Source organism: Aspergillus alliaceus, assembly GCF_009176365.1.
Source record: "Aspergillus alliaceus strain CBS 536.65 unplaced genomic scaffold BDW43scaffold_30, whole genome shotgun sequence".
NCBI lineage: Eukaryota > Fungi > Ascomycota > Eurotiomycetes > Eurotiales > Aspergillaceae > Aspergillus > Aspergillus alliaceus.
Genome location: NW_022474713.1, coordinates 233,822 through 245,194, shown reverse-complemented (window position 1 = coordinate 245,194; position 11,373 = coordinate 233,822). Strand labels below are relative to the sequence as shown.

The 11,373-nt window shown below is 48.3% G+C and overlaps 3 protein-coding genes across 3 annotated transcripts; 1 reads left to right on the top strand and 2 right to left on the bottom strand.

Moving 5' to 3' along the window:
- The first annotated feature begins 338 nt into the window (after window positions 1-338).
- hemA (5-aminolevulinic acid synthase HemA) lies at window positions 339-2,825 on the top strand. The gene has a single exon (XM_032042413.1). The coding sequence runs from the start codon at window positions 458-460 to the stop codon at window positions 2,375-2,377; it is 1,920 nt and encodes a 639-aa protein (XP_031898947.1). The 5' UTR covers window positions 339-457; the 3' UTR covers window positions 2,378-2,825.
- Window positions 2,826-2,894: 69 nt separating this feature from the next.
- BDW43DRAFT_280459 (DNA-directed RNA polymerase I subunit RPA49) lies at window positions 2,895-4,724 on the bottom strand. The gene is made up of 3 exons (XM_032042412.1): window positions 4,514-4,724; window positions 4,105-4,445; window positions 2,895-4,048 (listed from the first exon to the last, which is right to left on the bottom strand). Exons 1-3 carry the CDS (start codon window positions 4,659-4,661, stop codon window positions 3,050-3,052), a joined length of 1,488 nt encoding a protein of 495 aa, XP_031898946.1. The 5' UTR covers window positions 4,662-4,724; the 3' UTR covers window positions 2,895-3,049.
- A 1,342-nt stretch (window positions 4,725-6,066) lies between these two features.
- BDW43DRAFT_301246 (MFS transporter) lies at window positions 6,067-10,998 on the bottom strand (the record flags this gene model as incomplete). The annotated part of the gene is made up of 11 exons (XM_032045013.1): window positions 6,067-6,296; window positions 6,356-6,673; window positions 6,955-7,311; window positions 7,365-7,394; window positions 7,454-7,546; window positions 7,598-7,758; window positions 7,831-7,967; window positions 9,431-9,890; window positions 9,946-10,339; window positions 10,401-10,753; window positions 10,841-10,998. 11 exons carry the CDS (start codon window positions 10,996-10,998, stop codon window positions 6,067-6,069), a joined length of 2,691 nt encoding a protein of 896 aa, XP_031898945.1.
- Window positions 10,999-11,373: the final 375 nt, after the last annotated feature.

Sequence of the window (11,373 nt, the reverse complement as noted above, 5' to 3'; positions counted from 1 at the left end):
TTTCTTTTGCCAACGGTTGATGTAAGATTAGAGAAAATCCCATCTGATTCGAGTAACATTCCCCGTGCCAAGGGTGAATTCTCTGGGCGGAGTAAGGCATCAATAGCCGATTACCTAGGCTAGATACAGAATACTGCTAAAACAATCTCTGTGTACTCCGTTTCGTACCGGAGTATGGTATGGTATACATGGCCGAGTCAATACCGCCGGCCAATCACGAGTGATGATATGGTAAGCCGAAAAGTCTCGCCGAGTCCCCGACTTAGTATTACTCGAAATAGTTTAGTCACCTTGAGACCTCAGGCCATTTGAAGGCGACTTGACTCCCAACACCTTTTCTTATTTCTCTTCTTGGTCATCCAACGGCGCATTTCTCCGTCATTTCTAACAAAATCCTTCGACTTGCTTTCCTATTGTGCATACAGCCAGTTTCGCTACTCATTGAACTTGACACCTAATGGAGTCTCTTCTCCAGCAATCACGGGCGATGTGCCCGTTTCTCAAGCGCACCTCTCCGACCTCTCTCCGTACGCTGGCAACGGCTACTCGCCCTAGCACCAGTTCTGGCGGAGGCACAATGTCAAATCTCCAGGTCATTGCACGTCGCTGCCCTGTAATGAGCAAGGCGTTGGCTGTGCAGAGTGCTCGCATGGCTGGTACTAAGAGATTCACCTCTTGTGCTGCCGGTGTGGCCGGTCTCGGCATGAAGCATTGCCGTTCTTCCCTTGGAAAGAGAGCATTGCACTCGACCTCCGGCAACGGCGCAAATGTGAGCGCTGAGATCTACAAGAATGCCCAGCGAGAGCACCCCGGCTTTTCCAAGATCAAAAATCCCTCCAATGCAACCGTCGCCGCTACATCTGGCCCTTGTCCAGATGCCCCCGTGACGAGGCCATTCAACTACGATGCTTTCTACAACGCCGAATTAGAGAAGAAGCACAAGGACAAGTCGTATCGCTACTTCAATAATATCAATCGTCTCGCGCAGGAGTTTCCCCGGGCGCACACAGCATCTGCTGAAGAACGTGTGACAGTCTGGTGCTCGAATGATTACCTTGGCATGGGCCGCAATCCTGAAGTGCTGGCCAGTATGCATAAGACTTTGGACACCTATGGAGCTGGTGCGGGAGGCACGCGCAACATTTCAGGTCACAATCAGCATGCCGTGGCGCTGGAAAACACCCTGGCCAAGTTGCACGGCAAGGAAGCTGCATTAGTCTTCAGCTCGTGCTTTGTGGCTAATGATGCTACCCTCGCAACTTTGGGTAGCAAGATGCCTGAATGTGTTATTCTGTCCGATAGTTTGAACCATGCATCCATGATTCAGGGCATTCGCCATTCAGGGGCCAAGAAGATGGTGTTCAAGCACAATGATTTGGTCGACCTTGAGACCAAGTTAGCATCCTTGCCTCTTCACGCCCCTAAGATCATTGCATTTGAATCAGTTTATAGCATGTGTGGATCTATTGCGCCGATTGAGAAGATCTGTGATCTCGCGGATAAGTATGGTGCCATCACTTTCTTGGATGAAGTTCACGCCGTGGGAATGTACGGGCCTCATGGAGCAGGTGTCGCAGAACACCTAGATTATGACATCTACGCATCTCAAGATACAGCTAACCCGAGCAGTACTAAGGGTACTGTGATGGACCGTATTGATATCATTACCGGTACTTTGGGTAAGGCTTATGGATGCGTCGGTGGGTATATTGCTGGATCCGCTGCAATGGTTGACACCATCCGCTCCCTTGCCCCTGGCTTCATTTTCACGACGTCCTTGCCGCCAGCTACCATGGCTGGTGCAGACACTGCCATCCAATATCAGGCTCGTCACCAGGGTGATCGCGTCTTGCAGCAGTTGCACACCCGCGCGGTCAAGGCAGCATTCAAGGAATTAGATATCCCCGTGATTCCAAATCCCTCCCATATCATTCCGCTCCTGGTCGGAGATGCCGAGGTTGCCAGAAAAGCCTCGGACAAGCTCCTGGAGGAGCATGGGATTTATGTGCAAGCCATTAACTACCCGACCGTGCCTCGGGGTGAAGAGCGGCTTCGTATCACGCCAACTCCTGGACACGTCAAGCAGCACCGTGACCACCTGGTGCAAGCCGTTCAAACCGTCTGGAACGAACTCGGCATCAAACGCACCAGCGATTGGGAAGCCCAGGGCGGTTTCGTCGGCGTGGGCGTTGAGAGCGCCGAAGCTGAGAACCAGCCGATCTGGAATAACGCACAGCTGGGTTTAAAGGAAAATGAACCCGTTGAGGCTGCTGTGGAGCGTGAGTTTGCTGAGGCAGCCCCAACTGCCACCCATGTGCAGACCGAAGCTCCCATTCGTCCTGCGGCGTCTTCAATCCCTGTGGAAGTAGCTGCTTGAAGTGGCTTATTAATGCGAGCTTCAATTTTTTATGGTGGAATCATTTATACAATGTTTATATATTCCACGTCCACTCCTTGACTATGTTCGCTGCTGTGCATGATATACCTGGGCATAATTGGTATTTGGACTGTTAGCTAGAAACTAGTCTGTTGTTACCATGTGTGACTTGGTTCTTGAAATTTGGCATGCCGTCTACTTTAAATTACAACTCATCTCATCTGTAGCTGCACAATCTCATATATACCTCCTCGCAGCTGTAGTCGGTTTAGTAAAAAGCCCAGTATTTGAACTCCAGGTTCCTTCCGCCAAATATGCATACAATCCATACGTACGGTAGTTATACCGCAGCCTAAAGTATATATCTGCTTCTTGGGACCTGGTACATGTAATTCTTAATTAAATACAGATTAATTTCTCTCCCAGCAACGTGGTTTTGTCTGTTTAAGCCTAGAGAATGACACGACATATGGTAGATATAATCCCGACAAATTAATATTAAGATGTAGAAAAGTTATTCTGGATCATTCGTAATTTAAATGCTTATTCACAAATAGTATGTACATATAGTACAACGTAAAACCGAACGCCAATCGCATCTGGGACAAGCTCAACGCAAACCGATCTTTTTGCACTTTTATTATTCGATGGAAAGTAGAAGAAGGAAAATAATCACCTTTTTCCACCACGACTAACCTTCGGGAACTCAACGGGGACTCTCAATCTAGCCACACGCCTAGTATTAGCCTCAGCCTTACCACCCTTGATATTCCACTTGGCAAATTCCGACTCGCGTGGCTTGTCGATGCGACAGCCTAGCTCGCGGAAATATTGTAATATGGCTGTGCTCTCTACACGCAGGTCATCACGCAGATCTGACGGGTCTGTCGCCAGTTCATTGGGCGCGTTCCCTCCTTGAGAGCTGGAGCCACCGTCCTTGGCCGGTTGAGGTGGAATAAGCAGCGATAGGGCGCAGATGGTGGTATGGAGATAGGTGACGTCGTTCTTGGTGAGATAGGAGCCTTGCGGGGCGAACTTGCGGCGGATGGCGTCGATGACGGGATCTGGAAGGGTTTCGGTTGTGTCGCTTTCGGCGCCGGTGGGAGAGGAGAGGATACGGCGAAGCTCTTCGCGGGGTGGCAGACGTTTGCTCCCAGGCCCGGAGGATGATTTTAAGTTGCCAGAGCGGAGGGCACGGGAAAACTCGAAGAGCAGGAAGATGAAACGCAAAATTTGGATCTGGGTAGCATTGGTGGAGTTCACGACCGCTTCCAACCGGCGAGACACGTATTGTGAGGTGGTAGCCACGGCCTGTCCGGAGCTGACGGCCTCCTCCCATACGTTTATGCCGGGGAGCTGTTGAAGCGTAGACAGACCTCCCGGGACAAGCACATCAATCGGGTACACATCCGAAGGATGAGATGCAGCCAGATTGGCCTGGGGCAGGGGCTTGTTGGCTTGAACTTGGGCCTGCACTGCAGCAGTCTTGGTAGCAATGTCGGTAGCGGAGTCGAGTGGCATAGAGGAAAGAATAGCGGATTCTGCAGCGGAGGCAGCACCAGCAGGGGCATTGGACAGCTGTGCGTTTTCGGCCATGGACTGTGCTGCTTTACGAGATTGCTTGGTACCGAAAGTATTGGTGAGTTCTGTACGTTGAGCGCGCAGGGTTTTCTATACAGGCCTGTCAGTAATGCTTGTTCCCGGATAATGCAAAGAGAAGGACACACCATCTCCTCATCCTCACTCTCAACCTCCTCTTCTTCCTCTGCAGCAACCTTTATTCTCCTAACAGCTCCCCGAAGAGTCAACTTCCGCACCTCGACAAATTGCCAACTCTTCTTTTCAGGATCCACAACAGCGATATAATGCTTCAACTGGGAATCGGCGTCATCCTCGGCCTCACGGCCCACAAAATCCATCTTCGGATGCTCTGATGTCTGCAGCAGCAATTCAGATGAGACGATTCCCTTGTTTCGGGTAGAACGGCCTGGGCTGGGGCCGTGTGCGCGGTCTTTAAGGTATGGTTTTAAACGAAGGTTTTGTGGCGCGTTCACACCAGGTGTGGTAACTAGATTAGTGATTAATCATCCATATGGACTGGGCAAGTATGGAGTTGGCAAGACAAAAAGTACATACCGATCACAGGAGCCAATTCACTATCATCGTCCAGTACGCTGACCGCTAGAGGAGGCAAATCTTGCAATTCAAGAGCGGGCTTTTTACTCGGCCGTTCGTGGCCATTCGAAGCGCGCTTGCGCTTCTTTTCCACTTTGTCGGAAGGCATTACGTTGAATCCGAAGCTTAATGTGAGTGGAAAGAATCGGAGACGGCTTCGCGTGGGAACAGCTTCGTAGTATCCATTTAACTCTACAGTAGAACAGGAAGCTCAAAACTAAAAAAATTGCTGGGCGGAAAGCAAGGGCAGAATCAGTACCGTACCCAAGGCGGAGAAGAAAGGATTGGTTCATATGCAACGCACAAATCCACTGATAACGTTGCATTGACCTGGAATTGAAAACAGAGATGCAATATTGAAAAGATTCAATTCCCAACAATAACATTTGAGCAGATCTACGCAGTCGCTCCGTTTTACGTTTTATGTTTTGTCTTTTCAGATCATTGCATTCATTGCAAACTTTTTAATTTGATGGAAATAAATCATCGACCACTCCATGGCTCAGATCTTGCACTGTAACAGCGCAAGACCCAAAGAAGAGTACTTGACCAGATCCCAAACGGAACACAAGGGCCAGCGGAATACAAACAGTACATGAGAAACGTGACCATAAAATTCTTCCACGACCCCTCCAACCCCCACCAAACACATTCGCCCTCCGAGACGCAGGATATGATAGTACGTATCCACTGTCCAGTCATGATTCGAAACCGTATAACGAGTCTGAGAGATTGGATGGAGAGACATTGTTGAATAACGGACTCCGGGTTCGATATTTAGAGATAACAGACCAGCCAGGTCCCCTTGGAGTGGCTAAACCACGAAACGATCATAACTGGAAATCATCATCGTGACGTCGTCGACTTCTTGTCATGTTCAGCATTCAACTTGAGCTCCGCATGGAGAACTGAGATGGATTGGGCGAGTCATTTATTTGCTGTGTAGATTGTTAGTCCAATTGCTCCTGGAGATCGTCATCTCTCTGGTCCACAGAACTCACCTGCGAGCACGCATCTTTCTGCGCTTACGCTTCAAACGGCGGACGCGCTTCTTTCTCCACTTGGCTCTCATCTTCGTAGAGTGTTCGAGACTATGAAGCGTTAGTTTTATGTCCAAGAGAAAAGGCAATCAGGTGCCAGCTTAGGCTATATACTCACACTTCTGCGAGGATGAGGAGATGGTTGAAAGAAAGACGGAGAGCAGCCGTCGGCCGAGCTTCTTGTGTGCGTCCTTGCTGACTCAGCATTCTTGGACGCTAAGGGTTCGCTAGTGCTGTTCCGTCGTTGATTGGCTGGCCACGGTTGCTTACCGAGAAGGCATTATGTCATCCATCTCTCTCATGCAGTAGTTATGTATAAGATATTTCTAAAATGTTATCCACTTTTTCCATCGTTAATTGTTCAAAAAACAATGAAAATTCTTTATTTTTTCTCAAATTATTTAACACACAAACATGTTTCTGGTGTCTATGTTTTCTGGTGTCTATGTACCCGGTGTAGCCTGTATCCACCCCCTAGTAGTTATAGCGATAATTCAATGCCATGTCGCCCAAGTGCTCTTGTGTTTCTTCTTCTCTAGGTGCTTCGATCTGATCGCGACGCCGGTTTTCATACCAGATGGCCGCAAAGTAAGCTATGCAACAGGCCGCTGAAAAGCCAAGGAATGATATACTAATGATATATCCCGGGCGGTACTCCGGTGCATCTTTCTTCAAGAAGGAATATGTGGAGATGATGCCACCAACTATGCCACCATGTTAATGACGATGACTGAGATGATGAGCGCTCTAAAACTTCACTCACTATTTCCAAATCCAATTTGCCAGGCTGTCCCCACACTTCGCCTACGATGACCTGCCAAGTTCATCGCGAACCAGCAAACAATGACGGGCATTGCGCTGTAGCAACCTGATGTCACCATAAACAAGGCGCCGTACTGAACGTTCCGATGAGCCTGTCCATGCACATTCAACAAGATTCCAAATCCAGCCAGAGCAATCAGCATGGGCCCTATAGTAAAGGCAAATCGATGTCTGGTCTTGTCAGAGAGAACGGCTACCACCATAGAAAATCCCCAGGCAGCTGCCCACGGCGGAATTGAATACAACTGAGTCTTGATGGCTGGAAGAAAGGTTTAGCAGGGTCGCAAGGTGTACAGTAAACAGAGTAGACAGGCGTACCGTCATAACCATAACTTTTAATAATGGTGGGCGCGAAGTAGGCATATCCTGCAGCTCGTTAGCAGTTCTCCTCATCAGGAAAGATACACGCAAGCAAAATCATCTTCCGTACCATATGCAGTAACAACCTGGCCAAAGTACATCAAACCGCCGATGAATATTTTATCTGAAATATACGTTGAATACTGCGAACATTTTTGAAATGTGCATCAAACCACTTACAGTCTTTAAAGACCTCCAATACGTCACGCAGACCTATCTTAACATCGTGGCCGGCGCTTCCCGAGTCTTTGGCCAGTTTTGCACGGATGAAGTCACGCTCTTCTTCGGTGAGCCACTTGACCTCTTCAGGGAAACCAGGGATGATAAAGAACCAGACAATCGAGACGACACAAGTGATCAGGCCTTCAATGATAAAGACCCAGCGCCAGCCACCATAGCCACGAATTCCATCCATCTTTCCAAGTCCACTAGCCAGCAAGCCACCAAAGGCGCCCGCAAGTGTGGTTGAACTGAAGAAGAAACTGAACCTCTTCTGTGCCTCGCTACGTTTATACCACATTCCCAAGAGATAGAAACCTGAACCAGACAGTTGGTTATCGTCATATCAAAGGGGCAGCAGTAGCACATACAGCCAGGGAACATGCCCGTCTCAAACACCCCTGGATAGAGTATTATGAGTTAGCAAGTATTACATTGACCGGGAGATTGTCGTTCCTACCCAAAAACCACCGAGTCGTCATCAATCCGCCCCAGTTGGAGACTAGGCCTTGACAGATCGTCACCAGACCGAATAAAAACATACATGCCGACACTAGAACGGTAAGCTCCATCCTCACGCCCATAGTCTATCAGGAGTACCTACACCATACATGGGGTCGCAACTTCTTAAGCAAGATGTTGGATGGGATTTCAAAAATGACATATGGAACGAAGAAAATAGTCAATGCAGTATTATACTTCGTCCCGTTGACTATGTTCAAGTCTTCTTGTAGACCAAGGACTGCTGCGTTACTGATGTTCACACTTTTCGCAACGGACAGCGTCAGACGATGATCATTCGGCAATGGTTATGGGAAGCAACAATCGGGCGCATACCGATCCAAGAATGCGAGAAGATACATAACGCACAGACAGGGCACGATATGCCAGTCAATCTTAGCCATAAGTTTGCGCTCCGTCGTATGCTTTAGCTGGGGAAGGTCGGTTGGTTGCGTGTCGACCTGGCCTTCGATCTTGTCATCTTGGGGCGTGAGTTGTTCTGGTGACGTGGTTTACACATCAGCATCATCCTCATGGCGGCGTGTTCAGCTCACTGTACCGTCGAACCCCATGGTGAATAGAATTTTAGCAACTGTATATTGCTGCCGACTGGGGCTTTTCCGTATCCTGCTCAAAATGAAGTCTGTTTTAACGTAGTAAAGAGTGGCTCAAGATGGGTGGCTGCTTGCTACTATCTCTGCTTACCGTCGAGGGGTAGGCCAAGCTGACGGAAAGAAGGGATGACTTGGAAATTACTACCTCGGTAAGGTAGGTTGAGCTGTTATAAGCCCCAAAGATGGAAGAGAAGCAAGAAGACGAAAGAGGAGGGAATTAAAAATGTTCTACCAAGCCATTCGGTCCTGGCTACTCCATGAAGCCGATTACGCATAGTAATGCGCTCTTGTGCTCGGAAGGATTCCAAGAAGTCTCTAGTCATGGCTTAGAAGGAGCCATAACATTGGCTGGAATGGAAAAGACCAGACCAGACCCTCAGTAGTAACTCCGGACTTTTGGAACATCCCGACCTCAGCTTTGCATGCATGTCAACCAGGTTTTTTTTTCACATTTTTGTAAAGTGCGTGTTGATACTAATGAGTCCCTCACCCTCGATACTTCCTCTTCTTTCCCCCTTGTGTGTTCTTGAAGAGCGAGAACAGTAATACTATGAACCGGTGGAACGTTACCCCATATTCCTCTGCCTGAGATGACACTAGACCCGAAAGAGACCTTCCCCGCAATTCTAAGTAAATTACATAAGCTACTTCCCCCACACTCACTAACTTTTAGTTTTTACAAGGTTAACGACTACTACAAGTGGTAGTCTTGAGAACTCTCACGGCTGTAATTCCGCCTTCCGGGCAACCATACAGCTCGTATCTGAATCGAATCTTCCCAAATAATATATAAGAATCATTTATTATAATATATATAAGTGATATAATTGATTGATAAGTCTCTTCTACCGTAATTTGGGTGCCACTGAAGTTGATAGACGCATTTCTAAATCTCTAGAAACCGTGACCATAGTGACAACACCGCCAGCATAGAAGCGTAGCTTTCACAGAACCACAAGGATTATCATACAAGAACCATCCACCTTCCTACCAATCACCAGATTTCAAAGTTATTCAAGCTAGAGAAGGGGCATTGCGAGTAAGACAGTAAGAATAGCCGCTGCTATGCTACTGCGAAGCACATGCGTTCTGAACTACGTAGTCGTCGACGGCTGCTCTTCTACTGCATTTCCCCACGCCCTCTCAAACGCCGAGTCCGCGGGATGCTCTGTGGTCGTCGAGAATTGAGCCGGCTTTTGGTCGTATGCTTCATATTCTTCTTTTTCCACCAACACCGTATCGGAGCCGGATACCTCCTCTCCTGAAGGCTCTGTTTTCGTCCCAGACCCAAGCAACTCGGAATTGAAGTTCGAGCTATATACTACAGCTGCGAAGGCTTCCAACTCTCGAACACCTTGATCCATCGCAGCCAGGTACAGATTAGGAGGATTTGTACCATTGCCAATCACGTGTGCCTGCCGAGCCAAAACCGCCAGAACGTTGGCAAGCTTTGTCTTGGGTTCTGAGCTATCACCTCCTGGGATAACCGTGGCAACCGAAGTGAATGATTGGGGAACGCTACGTGGGGTTTGCGATGCCGACTTGAAGGCATCAGCGGTACATTGCTGGATCAGTGTTTGAAAGCATTCGTTGTTTAGAAGCATCAAAACACGGGTGAAAGTTGGGGATTCAATCAGGTCGGCCGTCTCGTCCAATAGGTGTCGTAATGTGGATGTAATTTGTGAGGTCGCGAGTTCCGTTACTCCGAGAACACCGGACTCGTCTAGCAATTTATCCTCCTCTTCGCAAGGAGGAAGCAGATAGGATAGCCACTTTCTATGCCTACGGGGACAGTCAACAAACAGCTCTGTTGGTTTTGGGGCAAGAAAAAACATGCTTTCTCTCCTCCTCGGTATGTCCTTCTACCTGCTTCCGGACCGCTAGAAATAGTTCTGACAGACTGGCCAACGAGACATCCTCACGAGGGTTAAGTGGACCAAAGACCTCCGTGACGGCAGTCTGGATCTCGTTCATTAACTGCTTCCAACCTCGGTGAAGCAGCCACCAGCTGAAGGCTAGATATCGTCGGTTAGTCTCGAAATCATTTCCCAGAGTCTGCGTGAGATCATCATCATGGTCTTCCAGCCTAATCGTCGAATCATTAGCAGGAGGTGTTGCCATAGAGATTACGCTAGAGAGATAGTTCCGGCGACCGAGAAGGTTTAGTTGGATGCGTGTAAAGACGGTCAACAGAGAAAGAGTGTATATGAGAGTAAAGGACCTAGTGATCGCTGTGACAAGCAAATTAGTTTCAATTCCCGGGCCATCCTGTGGCTGTAGCTGTGAGCATACAAGTAATTTTGACCTCATTCCAAAGCTGAGTCTTATTTCGCTTCGGTCGCGTCTTATTATCACCCTCAACGGGAGATTCTCCCAATTGGCTTGCGCGGACGAACCCATCGCTCTGAAAGCTGGATAGGCTCCGTCGGTCATCCTCCGGTAAGCTGGGGGATATGGAGCTTAGCTCTGATCCGGTTCCTTCTCCGGCGTTAAGCCTAGCCAACCTCTCTGCACGCTTTCTTTGTAGCTCCTTCGTCAATTCCTCTACAGGTAGAGTGTCTAAAATTTCTTCTGCAGCGGTCGGTAAGAGAGCGAGAACTGTATAAGTGCAATCTGTCTGGTTTTGTTCGAAGCGTCGCCGTAAACTGAAGGTTGCAATATCCGAGTATGGTACGTCAGTCACTGTCTCCGAGCACACGAGCAGACTGTACAAGCGAAATAAGATTACTCACTTCTCCCGAGCAATTCGGTCACTGCTCATACGTTCCCGTGCTTCCGATATTTTAGAAAGCACGTATTGACCTGCGAGGTAACCAGCTCCGATCACGCCAGCCCCGATCGCGAGACCCTTGCGATTGCGCCGGAACCAGCGCCTAGTAGCACCGATCATGGTGGTCGGAGTTTGGCGGGTAATCACTTTGATGGGAATAAATCAATCCAGCTCATCATAAAAGATGCAGCAATGGGATGGTAAATCAAAAGACTGCTAATGTCAGATAATATGAAGGGAGAAGGAGGAGGAGAACCGACCATCAACCGAGACGACACGGTTGGGGATGATAAAAGCAACCATTTCTCTGGAGCGGCCTCGGCTAAAAGTTCGATAACGTGAAATCATGGGGTGCTACGACTTGTATTTAAACAGTATGGGTATGTATACTCCTTGTTTTATTTCAATTACTTTTCTTTTTAAATTTCTTTGAATTTTTAAAATTTCTTGGTGGGTTTTACTTTTCTTAAGATTATTATTTGAAGGGTTTATATA

Excerpts from the sequence above, each read along its gene's own strand:
- BDW43DRAFT_280459 (XM_032042412.1), bottom strand. The coding sequence starts at position 4,661 with ATGCCTTCCGACAAAGTGGAAAAGAAGCGCAAGCGCGCTTCGAATGGC. Across the intron at positions 4,446-4,513 it reads TGAATTGGCTCCTGTGATCG|TTACCACACCTGGTGTGAAC; the intron begins GTATGTACTTTT and ends TCACTAATCTAG. Across the intron at positions 4,049-4,104 it reads AGAGTGAGGATGAGGAGATG|AAAACCCTGCGCGCTCAACG; the intron begins GTGTGTCCTTCT and ends AGGCCTGTATAG.
- hemA (XM_032042413.1), top strand. The coding sequence starts at position 458 with ATGGAGTCTCTTCTCCAGCAATCACGGGCGATGTGCCCGTTTCTCAAG.